This window comes from Hemiscyllium ocellatum, chromosome 15 (assembly GCF_020745735.1).
Source record: "Hemiscyllium ocellatum isolate sHemOce1 chromosome 15, sHemOce1.pat.X.cur, whole genome shotgun sequence".
In the NCBI taxonomy this organism is placed as follows: domain Eukaryota; kingdom Metazoa; phylum Chordata; class Chondrichthyes; order Orectolobiformes; family Hemiscylliidae; genus Hemiscyllium; species Hemiscyllium ocellatum.
In genome coordinates, this window is record NC_083415.1 from 35,488,060 (window position 1) to 35,512,863 (window position 24,804).

Sequence of the window (24,804 nt, forward strand, 5' to 3'; positions counted from 1 at the left end):
TCAGAACTGCTGAGCTTCTCGATCACTTTGTTTTTATTCCAGACCTATAATAGCTTAGATTTTGCATTAAAAATTACAGTAAGGTTATTAGTGATCAACATTCTGGTATAAATCGGGCAGAAAGTTCCAATATCCGCATATGAGTACTGACCTGTTCCTCCACGAACTCCACTGTAGCAGCAGACATGTGTGGTTACCTTCCTCTCTAATTTTCTTTCAAATGCAAACATGCTTGTTTGGTGGAATCTTTCCAGCCCCTGAACAGCAGGGACATTTTGGGAAAGTCATGAAATTGGGTGAGATATCTAGCAAGAACCTTTTCAACATTGAGAGCAAAATGTCTCATTTTCCAATTAAGTGTTGATCAGCAAGTCAAGAATCTCGCTTGTGAGCAAGGAAAGACTTCTTCTCTTCAATTATTATTATGAATAGTTTCATTATAATCTAATCTTGCCTCGTTAATACACAGACTCCCATTCTGTGTTCAATGGAAACTAGATGCTGAGAATTCCCAAGTTAGAGCAGTTACCTGGTGACTCCAGCTCGCTGCTTTCTCCTCCAAAGCTCCATCTTGAACATCTAGCATCAGTATATCAGGGCACATTTCATGAGCAGTGACTGCATGAACCACATGTCTCTGAACACTGGTACCCGACATGTACGGATCTCACATCATTCACATCTCTGATCCACTTCTGCACTTCAATCCAGAACTTCAGAGTGCATTGGGTCCTCTCATTGTTGCCAGGACATTTAGATCACCCAGCTCATGGACTGGACCAGTGTACATCTCAGGGATCCTCATTTTCTCTCTTAGCGCTCACTCAATTTGTGCCTACTTTGATGCTCACAGCATCCCTGCCTTACCTTTTTTTTGTGCTTTACCCTCTCAGCCAGAGCTTAAAGGCTCACAGCATTGTGGTGTAGCTTTGTCTTTCAGCTCAGTCACAAAACCAGGCAGCTTGTAATAGTTATCAGCAGTCATCAGTCAAGGGAGTAAACACATTGCTGTATGGCAGTGTGCGACATCACACCTACACCATATGCCAACTATATACACATACTTCACATGTGCTTGCCATATCTCAGAGTCTAAGGAGAGTCATCCTTAGTCCAATCAAAGGAGATACCCTTCAGACAGGAGGGTCCTGGCTTAGTAATCCAAGGGCAGTACAGGGGCTGCGACATAGTCAATTGACTACTCAGGGTGAACAGAGTGAGGGGCTTCCAACCTCTATAGCCTGGGCAATGGACCATGGTCAGCCCTCTGGATCCAGTGTAACCAGTCCAGGGAGTCACTGGAAGTCAGCTGGAGAGCTATACAGAGATCAGTCATGTGTCCGGTCAGTAACCATCTGGGCTATTAAGGACATGGCCAGTCCTGAGTTCATCCGCTACAACTCAAGAGAGGCCACTGCTATGGGATGGAAGCTGGGGAAATTAATTCTGGGAATTGGACGCAGCATGCTGGGATAAAAAGAGAGGATTATAAGGTGGGGGGGGGGGGCAACTCAATATATAGGGAAAGACAATAGAGCACAGAAGGGAAAGAGGTAATGTAGGGAGGAGGGTCACCAACAGGTCACTGCAGTCTGATTTCCAGAAGGGCCTCAATGCACTACTAGATCTGACCCGTTTACTTGGTATGTCTGGGACTGGGGAGGGGCAGGGTTGGGAGTAGGACATTTAACAGAAGGACGGGTGGGGACTTGGAGAAGTTCAAAGCCTATTGTGTTTAGGAGGAGATCTACCATGAAAAGAATGTGTACTTTTGGGGGTTTAATTAATAGTCAGAGGATGAGTCTGAGACCACTGGTCAAGGAGCAACCACTGTTTCTGCCATTGTGCTGTAAATAGCGACAGCAACAGCATAGTGGAATTGAGAATGGGTGCCACCTTATGTGAAGTGGGGGGATAAGTGCCTTGCAGTGGAACCTGTTGGTCTTGGAATTTTGGTTGGGTGACTCTGGGAGTGTTCATGTCTGGAGAGTCCAGTCATGCTGAGCATGTCCTGCCCAGTGACAGATGCAACATCCTTGGTTTGGCCTTCCACAAGGCTGAGGATGGCAGGCAGTGAGGGAGAGGTAGTGGTGGAAGGCTGAGCTACCTCCCAAGTGTCCTGAGGAGACTTCAAGGAGGCCTGTATGTGACTCCTTGTCCAGCTGCATGCCTACTTGGCACTTGGAGTGAGGCTCTAGGACCCGCACCCCTTATTGCCTTGCTGTTGGTGCTGAGCATATCTAGCAGACTTTGAGGCTGCTGGACCTGGCTTAACCTACCAGCCGCACCCTATCCATGAAGGCAGCCAGACAATCACATGCCCAAGGCAGCAAGGTCTCAACAGTGTTACTGCAATGTTGCAACTTTAAGGGCAGCATGGTGACTCAGTGGTTAGCACTGCTGCCTCACAGCGCCAGGGACCTGAGTTCGATTCCAGCTTCGGGCAACTGTCTGTGTGGAGCTTGGACATTCTCCCATGTCTGCATTGGATTCCTCTGGGTGCTCTGGTTTCCTCCCACAATCAAATGATGGGCAGGTCAGGTGCATTGTGGTGGATTACTCTTCAGAGGGTAAGTGTGCACTTGTTGGGCCAAATGGCCGGTTTCCACACTGTAAGGAATCTTTATGTCAGGTTGCCTGCTGCTCCTGTGTCTGCAAGTGCAGGCATTGCAGTTGCAAATCGCTGACACCATGGGGTCCTCACTTGCCTAGCACTAATCAAATTTAACGTCTCCGGCAGTCCTCGAATGTCAGTGACCTGGGGCGTTTCTTCCTCAGCCAGCTGTGATACGTGGCAGTAACATTCTCACCAACAAGTGCTCTAATCTGGCTAATGTATCCTCTGAGACCTCAGTAACTGTGTTAGGCAGCTTTGCAGGTTCAAAAAGTGTGGCGCTGGAAAAGCACAGCAGCTTCGGCAGCACCTGAGGAGTAGGAAAGTCAACATTTCGGGCATAAGCCCTTCATCAGGATTGCCCTCTCCTTAGCCCCTCCCAGGGCTATTTTCTCCTGTAATGAAAGAAAAGATGGAGCTGGGTGAGATGAAATTGGGTGGCACAGTAAGATGGGGGAAGAAGTGGTGAAGTGACCCAAGGGAGTGAGAGGCAGGGCAGAGTTAGTATGCTGGGGGACGGGGTGTCAGAGAGTGAATGAGAGAAGATGTTTGCATGCAACAGTGAAAGCGGAAGAATAGAGGCCTTGGCGGAAGTTGGGTGCAGTAACATAAAAAGAGTGTGATGTAGAATAGAAGGTGAGGTAAAGCAAGCATAAGGTGAAGGAGATCGCATTTCCTCTGATAAAAGTCATTGACAGACTTATGGTACTGCTGTGGAGATTGCACCTGCCCAACTGGCAACTTTGGACCAAGCTGGCTGGATCTGGAGGTTCATGGTCTTCTCTGCTAGTCCTCAGGAGAAGAAGATGGCTCTCCATCGCTAATCCACCAAGACTTCCAGGCCCTTGTCCATAATGTGGGGCACCAATGGTCTTGGGGAAATGTTACAAACTGCTATTGAGTACTTGACCGGGTGCATATTGGTCTTTTACTCAAAACACCAATGCCAATAATCCTGAGTTGTCCTGACAATGACAAGTACTCCTGCATTTTGTGAGAGAATCAAACTAGCATAGATAAGCAGACACCATAGAACGATAGTACATAGTTAATGAGATGAATTTGCAATGATAGTGCAAGGAAACTGCTGAGTCTCACAAAGAGAAACCTTCTGTGAAATTTAAAAATGATACTCGGCTGATTTCCGGTAAGATATAAATTGTTATGTATGTCTAATATTTTCTGTACTTCATTCATGATGTTTTTAATTTTAATTGATGTCTTATTATTAAAGAAATAAGTTAAAGCCCCTACAATATAATACTGTACTGTAAATAACAAAAGCATCTTTATCATTGCAGATAATGATGAACAACCACAAATCACTTCCAAGTGGAACAGCTGTGCTAGTCAAGACTGGACTGCCTGGAATCATTATATTTTGCTCTGTGGTGAAGGCTTCAACCTTCATAAACCTCATTAGCATCTTCTGGTATTATCTTTGTAGTACTGAAACTATAATGCAAGAAGAAAGGCATATGCTGGAGCAGTTGATCTAAAAAGTGCTTTGTTGCCGCATTCCTCATTGAAATGAATACTGAATGGAACCAATAATTAACAATTACTGGTATTTACTTTAAATTCACTTTTATCCACAATTATAAGACAGATTTTATACAAAAATGCCAGTCATTTTTCAATTTCCTGTACAGCATCCACTAAACTTTCAAACGACAGAATCAAAGTGAAGATCACAAAGAGAAGTTCATATTGCACATATAAGACACATTTGTCCTGTACATGAATACAGAAATTGTCATGCTGTTAAATGGCTTGGAGGGCACAAGAGAATATTGCACAGATATTATGAACAATTGATGTTATTCAACACTAAGATACTAAAATTGTTAATATAACAGCGTGAGCCCAACAGTGAATTCTTATATCAGAATAAAATCTGAACACAGACTAACAATAATTTTGTCCGTGGGTAATAGTCACATTCCTTATGCAGCATGCATACATTTAGCTTTAAATTTTATACTGTTTTGATTGGAATTTGTCATAAAAATGACAAATAAAGTAAAGCATGACTAACAGTACAATTTTCTCGTTTTACTTTAGAATACTTTAAACACTTGACTGAACTTTGTTAAGTTGTGAAATTCTGAAGGAAACTGGATTCAGAATAAAATGTATTTTTTGGCCTTAATTTTTTAAAAACTTCTTTCAGAAAACAGCAGTCACCCCTGGTACTGAACATTATCAGCTATCATCTATATTATCTGATCCATTTAAGTAAAGTTGCCTTGTCGTACTTCACACACACTACATTATTCTCCTCTAATTGGGCATTGAGAGATCATTGAGGCTACTTGTATTTTAAAACAAAATGAAGTCAATTAAATAAAATTTTCTATTGCTTGGAAAGATTTTCCTGTAGATTTTCTTCCATTAAATGAATCTACGTGTGGCACAAATATTTGATGTTTACCAAAATGTGGCAATTGAAACTTTTGAAATACTGTGCTTCTATGCTCTGATCTGTATAATAATTGGAGGATATGGTAAAGAGTTAACAGAAGTGTAAAGACAGACAACATATCAAATGTATACTAAGAAAATATTTCTTTTTTTTGGGAAATTTGAGCCCATCAGGAGGGCAGAACGATGGCTCAGTGGTTAGCATTGCTGCCTCACAGCACCAAGGACCCGGGTTCGATTCCAGCCTCGGGCAACTGCCTTGTGGAGTTTACATGTTCTCCCCGTGTCTGCGTGAGATTCCTCTGGGTGGTCAAGTTTCCTCCCACAGTCCAAAGATGTGCAGGTTGGGTGAATTGGTCATGCTAAATTGCCTATAGAGTTATGTGCATTAGTTAGGGGGACTGAGCCTGGGTAGGTTACTCTCCAGAGGGTTGGTGTGGACTAGTTGGGCTGAAGGGCCTGTTTTCACACTGTAGGGAATCTAATCTAACCTAACCAGAATATCACAAAAGGTTTAAAATCTGTCTTGAGCATTATGTTAAGCAGAATTCTAGCAGTATTTTATAAAATTTGGAGTATAATGTATATTGTACTATTCTGCTTATTGTATTATAAGGCAAAATAAAATTTGAGTATTGTTAAATAGATGGGAATTTAATTCATTCAAAGTTGCAATTGGTGAGAATGACACAGAGTCTGCAGAGAAATATAGGCAGGTTAAACGAGTGAACAAAAACTTGGCAGATGCAATATAATATGGAGAAATGTTTGCATTGTGGAAGCAAGATTGGAGGGACTAAATATTATTTAAATAGAGAAAGACTGCAGAACAAATGGAATTGGAAGTCCTTGTCCATGAATTACAAAATCTAGCCTCCAATTTCAGCAGGTAATAAGGAAGGCAAATGGAATGTTGGCCTTTATTTCAAATGAAATGAGGTATAAATATGGGAAGTTTTGTTAAAACTATCCAAGGCATTGTCTAACCACAGCTGAAATACTGTGAACAGTTTTGGGCCACTTATTCAAGGAAAGATATCCTAGCATTGGAGGCAGCCCAGAGAAGGTTCACTAGGCTGATACTGGATATGGAGGGACGATGTCACGAGGAGAAGTTGAGCAGGATGGGCCTGCACTTATTAGAATTTAGGAGTCTGAGCAGCAACCTTATTGAAACAAGGAGGATCTTATGAGACTTGACAGGATACATGCAGGAAGATTGTTGCCCCTTGTGGGCATAATCTCAGAAAAAGAGACTGATATCACACTCTTAGGCAAATAATTCCCTTATTGGGAATGAATTTCTAAATTCCTGTGTCAGTAAGAATGCACACAAAAGGAGGAATATCTTCTGGCAGATGGGAATGAATCTGTGGAATTCTTTTCCATAGTTGACTGTTGAGGTTGGATCATTAGGTATATTCAAGCTGGGGATAGACAAATTTTTAATGAGTAAGAGAATCAAGGGTTATTGGGAGAAGTCAGTAGAGTTGAGGATTGTCAGATAAACCATGATCTCGTTGAATGGTGAAACAAGACTGAATGACTTACTTCTGCTCCTACATCTTATGCTCTGTCTGCTACTATGATTCATATACAATATAAGTTTGTATACCTACAGTGAATGATACATAAAAGGCTAAGGACTTTATGGCTTTGAAACTTGTATTTTGCTTTCCTCCCAAGGTCCAAAGATGTGCTGGTGAATTGGCCATGCTAAATTGCCCATAGTGTCCATGGATGTGTAGATTAAGAGGATTAACCATGGGAAATGCAGGGTTAGTGGGATAGGGTAAGAGGGAGAATTTTTAGAATTAGAATCCCTACAGTGTGGAAACAGGCCTTTTGGCCCAACAAGTCCACACTGACCTTCCGATGAGTAACCCACCCAGACTCATTCCCCTACTCTATATTTTCCCCTGGCTAATGCACCTAACCTACACATTCCTGAACACGATGGGCAATTTAGCATCGCTAATTTACCTCACCTGCGCACCTTTCAATTGTGGGAGGAAACCAGAGGACCCGGTGGAAACACACGCAGACATGGGAGACTGTGCAAACTCCACACAGTCGCCCAAGGCTGGAATTGAACGCGGATCCCTGGCACTGTGAGGCAGCAGTGCTAACCACTGAGCCACAGTGCCACCGCATAAGTAGGGGAATAGGATAGGATGCTGTTTGAAGAGTTGGTGTGGACTTGTTGGGCTGAATGGTCTGTTTCCACACTGCAGGGATTTTATGAATTTCCTGGAGAGTTTTTTTTCTGTACATATGAAAAAGGCAGGAGAACAATTTGGCGAAAAATATTTTGGCAAAATGGTCCTAGAATTAAGCTCAAGGCCAGGTAGCTAGGTGATAGACAGACCAAGGCCCTGATCCTAAACAAAAACCATTATACATGGCTTGGGTGGCAAGCTGAGCTGGAGGCTGAATTAAAGACAGCATGTCACATCAGGGAAGGGAAAAAACACTACTCACACAATCTATTCCAGCTAATACACTTGCTATTTTCATTTCTTTGCACAGGATCTTCTGATTTGACCAACTGTGGCAAAAAGAGGGTGTGACTAGGAGTGAAGCAGGTCAGGGCCTCCAGAAAGCAGAAGCACAAGAACTTCAGCCTTTGCAATTGTCCAAAATGTTTGAGGTTCTTTCATTTTACATGGATGAAAGATGAGCTTGTGCACTGTGGTGGTGTTTTAAAAAGAAGCTATTTAACTGATTTGAGCATGAAAAAATGGAGTGGTATTAGAGTATAGAACAGATAGATGGATTGACACTGTTCTCTGCAGCTTTGTTGCTTACTTAGAGGCAGGGCTCAGGACACTTGCTCACATTGGGAACTTACAGTGGAACGAGAAGGATCCAGTTATTGTGATCCATGTAGGTACCAATGACAAAGGCAGAACAAGAATCTCTGGAATGTTACCTGAACAATTCACAATTCACTATATGGTAAGCAAAGATTCAAGAAATGAAAATGTGACCTAAAATTGTGTGAGAAATAGGTTGTGGTTTGTGGGACATTGCCATCAGTACTGAAGGAAGTGGGATCGTTGATTCCTGAATGATACTGGGATTGGTATTCAAGCAAGCCATATTACTAAGGAAATGGAAAGGATTTTACACTAAATACTGGGAGTAAGTGATCAAATTTGAACTGATGTAAACTGAGTAGAAACAAAGGAAGAGAGAAAGTATTTATATTGGAAATGATAAGCAGACAATGACAGGAAGGGATACACTGTACAAATCTAAAGGCAAATCAACAGAGAATATTAGAGGTTACAAAAATAACAAGATGGTTTTAATACTCCCTCATGAGAAACAATTCTGCTTTTGGCGTAGGTGACAGTGGAGTCATTTGTACGAAATCAAGCCATGGATTTTGATCATTATGCCAGTCAGAACTGGCTGAGATTAACATGTTGCCCACGAGTCATTTGTGCTGGCTTGGCTGGAATGCCAAAAGTGTCACATTCCAGGAAGTGATGAGCTTACCTCTTCCTGACAATTGCTGGGCATAGCAGCCACTTGGAGAATTTGACAAGGTCCATTTTTTAAAAACAGAATTTAAACATGTTAATCTTGTTTATTTAATAAAGGATCTCTCTCTTCCTGTCCTCTGGGCATTACAACCATTGGATAAAAAAACATTAAAGGTAAAGACTGCATATGACACCCTTATGCAAATAATTCTCTTAGAAGGAATGCATTTCTAAATTCCTGTATCAGTGAGAATGCAAACTGAGAACCAAAAGATTGCAAAAGCAAGACAGGCAGCTGATGATTCTGAACTGCTTCATAAATCCTAACCCTTTCTCCATCACCCTCACAAACCAGACACAATAGAAGATGGAATGGTGAAGGAAGTCAAATAGCCAAGATTGATAAAAGGCAATTGGTCCTCTTCAGACCAGAGGGAAGAAGGTGAGGATGGGAGTGATGCGCAAAGACCGAGACGTTTCTATTGTCAAAGGGTGGACAGCTTTGGGACAGCTGATTTCTTGATGTTAAAGAGTATGGCGCTGGAAAAACACAGCCAGCCAGGCAATATCGGAGGAGCAGGAGAGTTGACCTCCTGATGAAGGGCTTATGCCCGAAATGTCGATTCCCCTGCTCCTCAGATGCTGCCTGACCGGCTGTGTTTTTCCAGCGCCACACTCTTCGACTCTGATCTCCAGCATCAGCAGTCCTCAATTTCTCCTGATTTCTTGATGTTGCAGGGTAAATCCATGGATCTTAATGGAATATTCAAGATCAATGCAAAGAAAGGAGCCCTGATTGACAGCACACCAGACCTAGATGTAGCTCTAACAGCAGCTGTGAGGCTAAGCAAAACTGTAGCTGAGAGGTTGGGGGAGGTATGCAAGTTAACTGTCAGTTACATAGAATTATTCTCAAAAGGAAAAGTAACTGTATTCCTCACGCGAGGCATGGAGTGTCAGAGGCTGAGGGGTGACCTTATAGAGGTTTATAAAATCATGCGGGGCATGGATAGGATAAATACACAAAGTCTTTTCCCTAGGGTGGGGGAGACCAGGACTAGAGGGCATAGGTTTAGGGTGAGAGGGGAAAGATATAAAAAGGACCTAAGGGGCAACCTTCTCGCAGAAGGTGGTACATATATGGAATGAGCTGCCCGAGGATATGGTGGAGGCTGGTGCAATTGCAACATTTGAAAGGCATCTGGATCTGTATATGAACAGGAGAGGTTTGGAGGGATATGGGCCAGGTACTGGCAGGTGGGACTAGTTTGGGCTAGGCTACCTGGTCAGCATAGATAAGTTGGACTGAAGGGTCTGTTTCCATGCTGTATATCTCAATGATTCTATGACTCTATGTGAGGGAGATAGATTTATAGTGTTATTAGGGAATATAGGAAATCCTTTTGCTGGAGAAGGCCAGGAGGTTTAAACCAATGAGTTGAAACCTAAAATAAAGGTTTTAGTAGATGATATTGGAGATAGGGGTGGGGGGTGGAAGCGTGAATGGCATATATATACAGTCCTTTGTATCATATGCATCCAGATGCCCGGATTAGTAACTGTAAGAGTTGTCCATGGTTTGCAATTTTTTCTAAAGAATGTCATACATGTCAAATTATGTGGAAAACTGCATCATGCAATTAAACCAGTACCTCTAATTCCCATATCAGTTTGAGGAAGTATTTAGTTGGGTGTTCCACAAAATAGTTACATTTCAAATGTGAAAGAAAAAAATTGAAGGTTAGGATCCCCTACTTATTCTTAACTAAACAAAAGCTAAGCGTAGTGTCAAATTTAAAGGTAAAGCATAAACACCAAAGGATTGCAGGTCAGAAGACTGGAGAGGATTTTAAAAACAGTAATGAATGGCTAAACAATTAATAAGGAGGGAAAACTTAGTGAAAAAGATAAGTCAAACAATAAAAACAAACAGTAAAAGTTCCTGTAGATGTTTAAAAAAGATAAGTTAACAAAGTGAATCTTGGTTCTATAGAAAGCTCCTGAGAGAATAATGCAACACAAGGAGATGCCAGGTGGAGGAAATAGATACTTTTCATTGATCTTCACAACAGAAAATACAGATATACCTATAAATCGGGAAATAGAAGACAGAAAGTGACTTAATTAAGTTACAATCACAATGGAAGTGGTACTGAGCAAATTGTTGGAATTGCAGGCAAATAAGTCTTAATGAACTTCATCTTAGGCTCTTCTACAAGAAAACTTAAGAGATAGTTGGATGATAATTTTCCAAAACTCCCCTGATTTAGGCAGTCAACCTGGTTTTGTAGGCAAATCATATTTAACCCATTTATTGGATAATGAACCACCAATAAATGTTCTCTATCTACTTAGATTTCCTGAATGCGTTGTAAGAGGGACCATATCAAAGGATAACATGGACAATAAAACTCAAAGTATGGGGGCTAACATGTTTGGTTAGCTAGTAGGAAATAGCAGGTTTAGATGGGTAATCGAGTAAAAAGTGAGATCTGCAGATGCTGGAGATCAGAGCTGAAAATGTGTTTTTTTTAGATTAGACTTACAGTGTGGAAACAGGCCCTTCGGCCCAACAAGTCCACACCGACCCGCCGAAGCGCAACCCACCCATACCCCTACATTTACCCCTTACCTAACACTACGGGCAATTTAGCTTGGCCAATTCACCTGACCCGCACATCTTTGGACTGTGGGAGGAAACCGGAGCACCCGGAGGAAACCCATGCAGACACGGGGAGAACGTGCAAACTCCACACAGTCAGTCGCCTGAGTCGGGAATTGAACCCGGGTCTACAGGCGCTGTGAGGCAGCAGTGCTAACCACTGTGCCACCGTGTTTCCTGATGAAGGGCTCTGGCCCAAAACGTCGAATTTCCTGTTCCTTGGATGCTGCCTGACCTGCTGTGCTTTAACCAGCAACACATTTTCAGCTTAGATGGGTAATCCCCTAGTTAGAAAGATATGGTAAGTGTTGTGTCACAGGAATTAGATTATATTTATATGAACAACTTGGATAACGGGGCCAAATGTATGTTTATTACATTTGCTGATGAAATGAAGTTTGATAGGAAAGGAAGCTGTAACAAGGACCTGAAGACGCTGCAAAGGGATAAAGCTAGGTTAACTACCGGGCAAAGAGATATGGTCAATGGAACAAAATATGAAAAATATTAAATTTTCCATTTTGACAGGAAGAATAAAAAGCATAAAATCAAAATGCTGAGGGTTTGCAGAGCTCTGAGATGCACAGGTATCTGAGCATCCATGTGCATAAATCACAAAAGGACGATACACATGTAAAGCAAGTAGTTTGGAAAATTAATAGTGTTTGCATTTATTGTGAGGGAAATTGAGTACAAAGGTAGGAAGGTTATGCTTCAGTTATAGATGGAATTTGTGAGACCATATCTGCAGTATTATATGCAGCATTGATTTCCTTGTTAATGGAAGGATGAAAAGGTGCATTGGAAACGATGTTTATTGGATTAATACTTGAAATGGGTAGGTTGTCTACTGAGGAAAGATTGGACAGGTTGGGATTGTATTCTCTGGAATTTGCAGGTTACATATGGAGAGGAAGTTTCCTCTTGAAGAATCGAGACGATGGGGTCACTGTCTAAATAAATAATTCAGTTTAGGCAAGGACTAGGGAACTTCTTCTTTTCTCTAAGAGAGTTGCGAATCTTTGAAACTATTCAAATTGTGAAGAAGCAGAGGCATATGTCTAATGTAGAGGTTCATAAGTTCTTAATAAATCAGATGGTGAAAGATTATCGGGTTAGGCAGGAAAGTGGAATACCCAGATTAGCCAAGATCTAACAGAATAGTTGAGCAGGCTTGAAAGACTGAGTGACTCATCCCTGTTGCTAATTCATATACTCAAACATTGCAAACAGCTATAGACATCCTGAGTGCTCACACAATTGATCATAAAATCGAATAGGTTTTAAAGAAAGAGAAAGTATCACCAAATACCTGAAAACCACTGACATAAATCAATTCTGAATACATTTATACATGAACTATGCTTAACTATTTGTTCTCATACTTATAAGACAAGTACCTTGTCCCTCTGCTTGACTGATCAGATGAAGCAGCATGATTACAGAGGTAAGAACACAGCTCTTTTCTACGGTCATGGCAAAGTCAGGAAACAGCCAAAACCTATACATAAGAAGGAAATAGATTGAATTAATTTTTAACTGACTATAAGTCTTGATAATTGATACATAAAAGAGATTTAGGTACAATCTGATTTTTCAAATAGGTCACCTGCAATAAATAACTTTACTGCTAACAGAAAATGGAGATTTCCATCCACTAACGTTCCTGATCCTAAATCACTAAGGTATAGGTAATAAAGAAAGAGACAAATTATAGAAAATAGCAGCCATTGGTTTGAAGGGGAGGTTGGCAGTTGTACTAAGTGGAATGCAACAGAATTCAGTATTGCAAAATTAATTCGAATTTGCGATTTTTGAGAAGATCTGTAGCATAGGTTCAGGTTCAGGTTTTAAGTTTGCTCACTGAGCTGGAAGGTTTGTTTTCAGACTTGTCATCACCATGCTAGGTGACATCATCAGCAAGCCTTAGTGAAGCACTAGTGTTTTATGTCTCACTTATGTAAGGATACTAGTGAGAGAGGGTCATGTCTTTTGGTGGCTGGTTGGTGCTCACGTATCCTAGTGGCTAGTTTACTGCCTGTTTGTCCAATGTAGTGTTTGTTACAGTCCTTGCATCGTATTTTGTAAAATATGTTTGTTTTGCTGGTTGTTTATAAAGGGTCCTTTAGGTCCATTAGCAGCTGTTTAAGTGTGTTGGTAGGTTTGTGGACCACTATGATGCCAAGGGGTCTGAGTAGTCTGAAAGTAATTTCAGAGATGTCTTTGATGTAAGGTAATGTGGTTAGAGTTTCTGGGTGCATTGTGTCTGTTTGTTTGGGTCTGTTGTTGAGAAATCGGCGGACTGTGTTTACTGGGTCAAGAGCGTGATGCTGGAAAAGCACAGCAAGTGAGGCAGCATCTGAGAAGCAGGAAAATTGACATTTCAGGCATAAGCCCTTCAGCATCTTTTGCCTGTGTTTATTGGGTACCCTTTCTTCCTAAATATGCTGTTTAGATATTTATCTTCAGCTGTTCAAAGTTCCTGAGTACAGCAGTGTGTTGTGGATAGTTGAAATAATGTCCTGTTGCAGCTCTGATTGTGGATTATTGGGATGATTGCTTCTGTAGTTAAGTATTTGGTCTGTGTGTTGTTTGTCTATAGACACTGGTTTGAAATTTTCCATTAACTGTTCATTCTACTGTAACATGTAAGAATGAGAGTTTGTTGTCGTTCTTCTCCTCTTGTGAATTTTATGCCAGTAACGATATTGTTGGCGTTGGTGTAGGTTTCCTCTCATTTGTTCCACATAGCGGACCCAAAGTTTGTTTTGGATAGTTGGGAGGGTTATTGTTCAAGTCTCTGCATTACTGCTTCTGCTAGGAAACCTGATATTGGTGATCACATGGCTATTTCGCTGATTTGTTTGCAAGTCTTGTTATTGAATATGAAGTGAATGATGAGGCACAGGTCTACTAGCTTGAGGATGTTGCCTTTGCTGATGACATTGATGCTGTCTGGTGTTTGTGCCCTTGGTTCCTCTAGTAGTGCAGTCAGTGTTCTTTGGCCAAGTTGGTGTTAATTGATTGTGAACAGGGTTATTATGTCAAAGGAGATCATTACTTCATCCAGAAGCCAAGGAACTACACTGAAAACTGAAATACCCAGTAGAAGATTCATGCCACTCCATTCAATCCACCAAAGAATTCCTGAACACCAAAGACAACAAGATAGAAGAGGATGAAATAATGGTCTCCTTTGACATAACAGCCCTGTTCACAATCAAATAACACCAACCTGGCCAAAGAAACACTGACTGCACTACTAGAGGAACCAAGGACACAAACACCAGACAGCATCAACGTCATCAGCAAAGACAACATCCTCAAGCTAGTAGACCTGTGCTTCACCACCCACTTCACATTCAATAACAAGACCTACAAACAAATCAACGGAACACCCATGGGATCACCAATATCAGGCTTCTTAGCAGAAGCAGTAAGGCAGAGATTCGAGCAAACTGCCCTCCCAACTATCCAGCCCAAACTTTGGGTCTGCTACGTAGATGACACCTTCGTGATTACAAACGGAACAAATTAGAGGAAACCTGTAACACCATCAACAATATCCTAATGACATAAAATTCACAAAAGAGGAGGAGAACAATAACAAACTCACATTCCTCGATGTCACAGTAGAATGAACAGTTAATGGAAAGCTTCAAACCAGCGTCTATAGAAAAACAACATACATAAACCAAATATTTAACTACGGAAGCAATCATCTCAATACCCACAAACTGAGATGCATCAGAGCACTATTTTAATGAGCCACAACACACTGCCACACCCAGGAACTACGAACAGCTGAAAAAAATACCTATATAGCATTTTCAGGTAGGATGGGTACTCAATAAACACAGTCTGCCGATTTCTCAACAACAAATCCAAACAAGCAGACACAAGGTGCCCAGAAACTCTAGCCACATTACCTTACATTAATGGCATTTCTGAAATGACTTCCAGACTACTCAAACCCCTTGGCATCATGGTAACCCACAAACCTACCAACACACTTAAACAGTGGCTAATAAGCCTAAAGACCCTATATAAACAACCAGCAAAATGAATGCTATTTACAAATTACAATGCAAGGACTGTAACAAACACTACATCAGACAAACAGGCAGAAAACTAGCTACCAGGATACATGAACACCAACTAGCCATCAAAAGACATGACCATTACCACTAGTATCCTTATATACAGATGAGAAAGGACACCACTCTGACTGGGACAACACATCCATCGTAGGACAAGCTAAACAGAGACAAGCATGGGAATTCCTAGAGACCTGGCATTCTAACTAGAACTCCATCAATAAACACATCGATTTCACCCCATCTACCATCCTCTGAGAAAAAGATATGGAAATGATATCAACCACCTTAAAAAACCAAGACATATAACGGGACATAAAACCAGTGCTTCACTGGAGGCTCATTGATGATGTTACCTAGTATGGTGACGAAACTTCTGAAAACATGGCTTCCAGCTCAGCGAGCAAACTTACAACTTGAACTAATTTGAATACATGTATGACTTGAACTTCAATGGGCAAATTTGCAGAGCCTGTATGAACAAAAAACAGGACTGCATACTTACTTAACTAGATAGGAACTGATATTTTGATTCCTAATGGTGGGTTCAAATTTAGAAATCAATGAATGGTTAGTCCTAATGCCATTCTTTGGCAAGATCTTAACATTTGCATGCCATGATTTGAATACTGATTACATTAAAACATTCGGTAATTATGTCCTACTTTCAAATTATGACATAAGAATTCCATAATACCTGGTTCACATTCATTTAAAGATGAGTGGGCAGCTTTGTGCAGCTGTGCCTGAGGTCAACAGTTTTCCTTGTTAAACTGCAGCATGAGACGAGCAGAAGAACAGAGGTGCTGGTCCAAAGGTGAGTCAGGGATGGGGGTATGGTGGCAATGGGGAGAGGCTAGAGCATGGAGGTTAGATCCAAAGCAGGATAGAGGATGGGATCAGGGACATAGATACATGGAATAAGGAAAGTCTGGTGGAAATAATCAAAGTAAACAATAGAAGGCCTCAAGGGTTTTTTCTGCACTGTCTACACAGGAGTCCATCTTAGGTTGTTGGCTGGAAGATGCCTGATAGGAAGTTCACTTACAACATTTCAATAATGAATGTGCTCTTGGACAATCTTGTTAACAGTGCACAGAAACGAGGGACATCTTTGTCTTTCAATTCAACAGAAAGTCAATGCAAAAACACAACATTGTCTCTTTCAACCAGTCTCCAGAAGATGCTCAAATGAAGGCATAAAGTATATATAATTTAATTTTTAAATAAAATTGTGTCTTCTGTCACATTACAAAATAACTCGTCTTTGTAAACCTCGTACAGCATCTGTAGCTGGCTTTGACATCTGCAATGCTGAGTTTTTCTGCTTGCATTAGCCCAGGGATTCAGAGTTCAGAAATACCTAACATTCACTCTGACAATTTCCATTGATGTATTCACTTTCCAAACATATGCTATGTTTTCCTCAGTTTCTCCAACTTCTAATTTTTTTTCTCCGATATCTTGAATTCTTTAGCTGTTGCAGAATTATTTGTCCTCTCTGCAATCTGAACAACATCCATTTGAATTGTGCTTATCTTTGCTGTTCCTTTTAAATGTCACATTGTCATATCAGAGAGCAGGTTTGGCACAAATACAGTGCACATCAAGTGTGAAGTGGTAACCTTGGCATCACATGTTCATGTGTGCAGACACCTCTAGCAGCATTATTCCATGGATAGAATCTTCTCAGCTGTTATGTGATGTGAGAAATTTGTGAGAATATGACAAGCATGAAAAAGTCTCATCCACAATGTTGAGAAAAATGTTTGATTTTCCCCTTAAAGTTTCAGCAGCTCATGAGAATCTCACCAGTAAGCATTATGATCTTATTTCTCATATATCTGCATCTCATTATTTGCAATTCTTACCTTATTTAAATGCAGCTCACAGTCTCCTATGCAGTGAAGAACTAAGTGTTGCCAATGTCTGAGGTAAAAGTCAGAGTGGCTACCTGATAGATGAAGTGCAGTAGTTGTTTTTCTAGAACTCCATGTTAACCAACATTACGTTCCATGAGCATCAAGCACCTCCAACCACCATCCATGGATGTCAACAGCAGTGAAACAACTGCCTCACCACATCAGTTTAGCCAGTCTCGGATTTCAACACTTCATTACTGCACTTTGAAGCTCACAAACACTTTATTGTGAATGTTCCTGTCCATTTACTTTGCATGCAGGAACACAAACCCATATCATGCATCTGTTCAGGATACATCTCAGAGCTCTTCGCTCACATTCTTGGCACCCACCCACGTTGAGCTTACTTGGATGCTCATACAATTTTGGTCATGCCTTTTAGAACATTTCATTGTAAACTTTCTTGAGACAGACAAAGCCGGGCAGCTTGTCATGGTAGCCAGCACTGAAGTCAACTGGGTGGACATGATAGTGTATGGCACTGTGTGATGTCACGGCACACCTACAGCATATGCCAGCAACTTATAGGCAATAGACCATAGACAATAGGTGCAGGAGTAGGCCATTCAGCCCTTCGTGCCTGCACCGCCATTCAATATGATCATGGCTGATCATTCCTAATCAGTATCGGCTTCCTGCCTTATCTCCATAACCCTTGATTCCACTATCTTTGAGAGCTCTATCCAACTTTTTCTTATTTGAATCCAGAGACTGGGCCTCCACTGTCCCCTGGGGCAGGGCATTCCACACAGCCACCACTCTCTGGGTGAAGAAGTTTCTCCTCATCTCTGTCTTAAATGGTCTACCCCGTATTTTTAAGCTGTGTCCTCTGGTTCGGCACTCACCCATCAGTGGAAACATGTTTCCTGCTGCCAGAGTGTCCAATCCTTTCATAATCTTGTATGTCTCAATCATATCCCCTCTCAGTCTTCTAAACTCAAGGGTATACAAGCCCGGTCGCTTTAGTCTTTCAGTGTAAAGCAATCCCTCCATTCCAGGAATTGACCTTGTGAACTTACGCTGCACTCCCTCAATAGCCAGAATGTCTTTCCTCAAATTTGGAGACCAGAACTGCACACAGTACTCCAGGTGTGGTCTCACCAGGGCCCTGTGCAGCTGCAGAAGAACCTCTTTGCTTCTATACTCAATCCCTCTTGTTATGAAGGCCAGCATGCTATTAGCTTTCTTCACTACCTGCTGTACCTGATTGCTTGCCTTCATTGACCGGTGTACAAGAACACCCAGATCTCTATGTACTGCCCCTTTACCTAGGTAAATTGAGGTAGTAATCTGCCTTCCTGTTCTTGCCACCAAAGTGGATAACCATACATTTATCGACATTAAACTGCATCTGCCATGCATCTTCCCACTCACCTAACTTGTCCAGGTCACCCTGTAATCTCCTAACATCCTCATCACATTTCACCCTGCCACCCAGCTTTGTATCATCAGCAAATTTGCTAATGTTATTGCTGATACCATCTTCTATATCATTAACATATATTGTAAAAAGCTGCGGTCCCAGCACGGATCCCTGTGGTACCCCACTGGTCACTGCCTGCCATTCCGAAATGGAGCCGTTTATCACTACCATTGATCAACTTATGCAGCAAGCACATTGCATGCTTTGACCAAATAGCCATGTATGAGGGGGGAGCTATGATCAATCAGGGTGCATGGCAACATTCAGTCAGGGGCATCATCCGAGCTCAGTCAATGGATTGGCAACAGTCACTCAGGCACTTGGTGTGATCAGGTCCAAGGGATCGGTATCTTTCTAATCTGGAGCTTCAGTCACAGTCAATTGCTCCAGGTCAAGCCCTACCTGCCCAAGGAATACAGGTCATAGAATCATAAAGTTGTACGGCATAGAAACAGACCATTTGATCCAACTCGTCCATGTCGACCGGATATCCTAAATTAATTGAGTCCCATTTGCCAGCAATTGGCCGATATCCCTCTAAACACTTCATGTTTATACATCCAGATGCCTGTTAATACTGTAATTGTATTAGCCTCCATCACTTTTTCTGGCAGTCCGTTCCATACATGCATCACTGTGTGAGAAAGCCCCTTACATCCTTTTTGAATCTATCCTTCTCACCTGAAACCTCTGCCCTCTAATTTTGGACTCCCTTAGCCCGGGGAAAAGATCTTGATTGTTCACTCTATCCATGCCCCTCATGATTTTATAAACTTCCAAAAGGTCACCCCTCAGCCGCCCATGCTCCAAAGAAAATACCCCAGCCTATTCAGCTTCCCCTACTTCCATCAAGGAGCTGAGGGGCAAGGGATTGGATCATGCTAGTTGGGACTGTCCTCATAAGTCAGTCCAGGGTGTGGGCCACTTTTGTCCTGGGATTTGATAGTAGACATCAATAGGTTATCAGAGGCAGTCCATGCTGGTTCAGAGAAAGTGGGAAACCCAGGTATGGGGATTGGAGGTGTCCTGCTGGGGTAACTAAGAGTGAATGGGGCTCAACTCCAAGTATATTGGTGAGATCTAATACAAGATAGAAGGGCACAGATACTGCATGAGAGGTGATTTTTAAAGGGGCGACCACTCTCACTTCACAATGGACAGTGGATAATGACAGTGGGTATACCAATGCATGGGACAAAATAGACATATTGATTGTCAAATAAAAGAGTTGTACAGTAACATGTGAAGCCTCAAAGCTGTTGGGGTGTCACGGACAAGTGTACAAAAGGCATAATGAAGAGAGGACAGCAATCTTGACTTTCAGGTGGAGCCTGGACTATACACTCAGGAGCATCTTCGATCAAATTTCATGTGCACATTTAGAACAAAAGTAACTGCCAGCACATTCACAGAAGGCAGAATGATTTTTTTTTGTCTGCAGGGGTGGAGTGGACATGCTTGCACAGAGGCAGATGGAAAGTTAATTGAGCATTAGACAACACCCACCCTTAAATGTGTGTGTACAATCTTGTAAAACACACAAGTATAATCAACCTTTGCAACAAGAGAAAAGTGTGCAATCTGCTTGACTCTTAACTGCTCTCTGACATGCACAAAAGGGGGAAAAATGAATGAAACTGGCATTGATGAAGCACTGGAAATGAAAATGGCAAAACATCAACCCTGTAAAGTACTTTTCACTGATATCTTGGGGGAGTTTGGCAAAATTGGGAGAGCTAGCTCACAGCAATTCACTGATTCATACCTTACATAATGCCTCAGACAATACCATCACCATCCTTGCATTTGGCCTGTCCCACTGACAGGACAGACACTGCAGAAATGCCAGCACAGTGACATTAGGCCAAGAGGGAGTTGCTCCGAAGTTCCATACATGCGATTGACTTGCCGATGTATTGATTTCGAGTTTTGGAAGTTGATGTTGTGTGCTAAAAAAAAATTAGAGGGAGTATTCCCTAGGAACTCCCATAACATTGGCTCTGGCTGCCATGAAGTCTCATGACATCAAGTCAAATACGGACAAGGAAACCTCCTGCTGATTACCACATACCATCACCCCACTGTCTAATGTATCAGTACTGGTCAGGTCAGGTCCTAAAGTACAAAGTTGTTCGATTGGATCTGCTTGCAGCAGGTGAGGAAACCAACAAGATGGAAAAACATACTTGACCTCACCTTCACCATGTGGCCTGCTGCAGATGCATCTGCCCATAACAGATTTGCTAAGAGCGGCCACCGCAGTCCTTGTGTAGACCAAGTTCCATCTTCACACTGAGAATACCATCCATTATGTTGTGTGTCACGATCACCATCTTAAAGGGGACAGACTTGGAACAGACCAGCAAATCAAGACTGGGCACCTATTAGACACTGTGAGCCATCAGCTAGAATTTAACTGTACTTAAACACAATCTGCAACTTCATGGTCTGGCATATCCGTCACTTTACCATTATCATCCTGGTTTAATGAAAAGTGCAGGATGGCATGCTAGGAGTAGCATCAGGCAGACTGGAAAATGAGGTGTCATCTGGTGAAGCTACAAAACAAGACTACGTGTCAGCCAAACACATAAGCAGCAACTGATAAACAGAGCTAAGCAATTCCTCCACCACCAATGGGATCAGATCTAAGCTCTGCAGTCCTCCCACATCTAGTCACAAATGGTGTTGGAAATTAAACAAGAGGACACTCCACAAATTTCCTCATCCTCAATAATAAGAAAACCCAGCAAGAGACAATGTTGAAGCATTTGTAAAAGTTTTCAGCCAGAAGTCCTGAATGGATGATCCATCTTGGCCTCCTTCAGAGGTCTTCAGTATTAAGGTTGCCAGTCTTCAGTCAATACAATTTACTCCACATGATGCATAGAAATGACTAGAAGTACTAGGTACTATAACGGGTATGGGCTCTGATAACATTTCTATGATAATGCAGAACTTGCTGTTTTAATACAGCTACTTCACTGACCTCTATATGGCAATGTGGAAAATTGCCTAGGTATGTCCTGTTAAAAAAAAAAGACAAATTCAACCCACCAATTACTAACCCATCGGTTTACTCTTGTTCATCAGTAATGTGATGCAAGTGTCATCAATATGGCAAACAAGCAGCATTTGCTTTCAATAACCTGCCCAATAAAGCTCAGTTTGGGTTCTGCCAAGGCTACTCAGCTCCTAACCTCATTATAGCTTTGTTTCAAGAATGGATAAAATAGCTAAATTCCAAAGGTGAGGTGAGAATGACTGCCCATGACATGAGGGCCACATTTGACCAAGTGTGACATCAAGAGGCTCTAGCAAAACTAGAGTCAATGGGAATCAGGGAAAAATACTCTGCTAGTTGGAGTCTTCCTTGGCACAAAGAAACAAGCTTGTCATTGTTGGAGGTTAGTCATGTCAGCTCCAGGAGTAGTGTCCTAGGCCCATCTTCACCTGCTTCATCAATGACTTCCTTCCATCAGAACTGGGGATGTTTACCAATGATAGCATAACATTCAGCACCATTCAACATTCTTCAAACAATGGACCAGTCCACAGCCAAATGCAGCAGGATTCAGACAATATGCAGATTTAGGCTGATAAGTGACATGTAGCATTACACCACATAGGTACAAGGCAATGACTATCTCCAACAAGAGAGAATCTAACCACTTTTTGACATTCAATAACATCCCCATTATTGAATTACACACTATCAACATCCTGGGGGTTACCAATGATCATAAACTGAACTGGACTAGCCATATAAATACTGTAGCTTCAAATGCTGAGCTTTTCGAGCAATTTCTATTTTTGTCTCTGATTTACAGCATCTGCAGTTCTTTCAGTTTTACCCAGACTTTCCAGTCTATTCTTTATACTTCAAACTCTCCATTCCCAGCAACATCCTGGTAATTTTGTTTTTCTGAACCCTCTCCAGTTTATTAATATCCTTCCTAAAACAGGGCAACAAGAACTGCACAAAGTACTCCAGACCAGGCCTCACTAACGTCCTGTACAACCTTAATGTAATGTCCCAACTTCTACACTCAAAGATCTGAGCAATGAAGGCAAGCATGCTAAACACTTACTAAACAACCTTGTCTACTGGTGACGCAAAGAGGATATGACTTGCAAAACTGGAATATGGCAGGACAGTACATGATGGAGCAAAGACGTTATAAAATCCAGAAGATAAGGTTGGCAGGCAGGAGCATGGTGAAGAGGACCCGGACAGACGTAAGGTGCCAAGGTAATTTGGGTCCCGTTTCATTCATCGTTCTCCATCAGGTTCTAAATCCTTGCTATTCTCATAGTACCAGAACAGAGAATCTCTCTTAATATACCAGATACTGACCTCTCCATTGTTCCTAACCTTCTGTTCTCTTATCTGAAACTTATTCCTAGGAATTACCATTGGATGTCTTTGAACACCCATTTCTCAGTACCATAATTGTTTCCAGATTACCTTCCACTGTCTTAAAATCACCATCAGTGTTAAATCAACTGATCCCTCTCGACTCAGGAGAAGTCTCTGTAGTGTTCCAAGACTGGAATTCCCCTCGAAATGATGCTGTACTCATTGTTGGACTTAAGTTGATGCTGATTTTCACTCATACAGTTTGTCACATCATCTGAACTCTTCATTTCATTTCTGGCCTGTAATATTCTCCTGCAGCTTTAAAGTTGATTTGTCCTAACATTTGAGAAGATTTTGTCCACAAGAAAAAAAACACTTCCAACCAGCTGAATTTTGTCTTCCAGCTTTTTATTAACCAGTTCCATTACTGTTCAGTATTTAAAATTTCTGCTCCTACTGAAAAGTAGTTTATCATTTAATGTGGAGTGTTAGGCCAGTCCTTTCAATGACATCAATCGCACAGGGCATAGAAATGTGTATGTTTATTGATTTATTGATATTTATTGATTTATGAATACCTTGAGTTGTTTCCTTATGTCAATTCACTTTGTATCTGTTTCTCAGCAGTTACTTGCTTCACAATCACGAAAATCTTACAATACATTGTTAGTTTCTCCTTTGGTTTCTTAAAAGGACTGCAGCTGCACTACAAACTCAGTAAGATGGGCCCAATTAAAAGGAAACCTAAATGCTTTTTGAAACTGAGCCAATAATGTATTGATACTTCAGGAAAAGTGTATTTGTATATTAACATGGATCATTGGAATACGGAAATACTGTAGTAAATACACTACATGATATGCTATTCAGCAATTTAAGAGCTGAATCGATGATAACTGAAACTGTTTTTACACTTTTTTGAATCTTCCTTTTGGTGTGTACAATTACCTCAATACCCCCTGTAATTTTCTGTCCAAACCTTCCCTCTATTTTGTTTCATCATCTTTTGTTTTAAAAAGTTTTCTTAAGGAACAACCCTTCAGCTATACCTTCAAACACCAGACTTAATCTCTTTTTGTTCAGATTTTACCACAAACCATAATGCACTTTGTTGTTAGAACAACAAAGTCAGGTGTTACTAGGGGACATAGCTTTAAATTAAGGGGTGGTAGGTATAGGACCGATGTTAGGGGTAGATTCTTCACACAGCGGGTTGTGAGTTCATGGAATGCCCTGCCCGTATCAGTGGTGAACTCTCCTTCTTTATGGTCATTTAAGCGGGCATTGGATAGGCATTTGGAAGTTATTGGGCTAGTATAGGTTAGGTAGGATTCGGTCGGCGCAACATCGAGGGCCGAAGGGCCTGTACTGCGCTGTATCCTTCTATGTTCTATGTTCTATGTTCTATAACATAAAGCTTACTTATAATTCATTAAGAGTCTTGCCTATAAGATATATTTCCTGTAAATTAAAATTGCAAATTGTCATATTTCTTGTGTTATTGGCATTATACAATAACTACAAATTAAGGAGTGTGGATTCAGTTCACTTAAATAAGTCTGATCTTTTCAACAGGTCAGCCTGCAACTTGCAGTTTCCAGTACCAATGTATGCATTCCTTTCTATCATTAAGTGGGGTTTTGTGGTGTACTGGTAATGTCCTTACCTCTGTGTTCACACCCCATCTGCCCCAGATGTGTGTTCTCACTTGTCCTCTCTTTACATGTTTCTCCTTGATGGCAGTTGGTCATGTGGTGTTGTCCTGGTCCTTGGCTCACTAGCATATCCAGTTCTTAAAGTAATAAGTGGAG

The 24,804-nt window shown here is 41.4% G+C and overlaps 1 protein-coding gene across 4 annotated transcripts in view; it reads right to left on the reverse strand.

Moving 5' to 3' along the window:
• LOC132822938 (collagen alpha-1(XX) chain-like) overlaps positions 1 to 24,804 on the reverse strand; it is a 216,384-nt gene that overhangs the window by 186,319 nt on the left and 5,261 nt on the right. For all 4 annotated transcript variants that reach the window (XM_060836364.1, XM_060836363.1, XM_060836366.1 and 1 more), the window contains exon 2: positions 12,592 to 12,692. In XM_060836364.1, coding sequence (XP_060692347.1) covers positions 12,592 to 12,667 — 76 coding nt within the window. In that variant the 5' untranslated portion in view covers positions 12,668 to 12,692. The remainder of the gene's footprint in view (positions 1 to 12,591; positions 12,693 to 24,804) is intronic.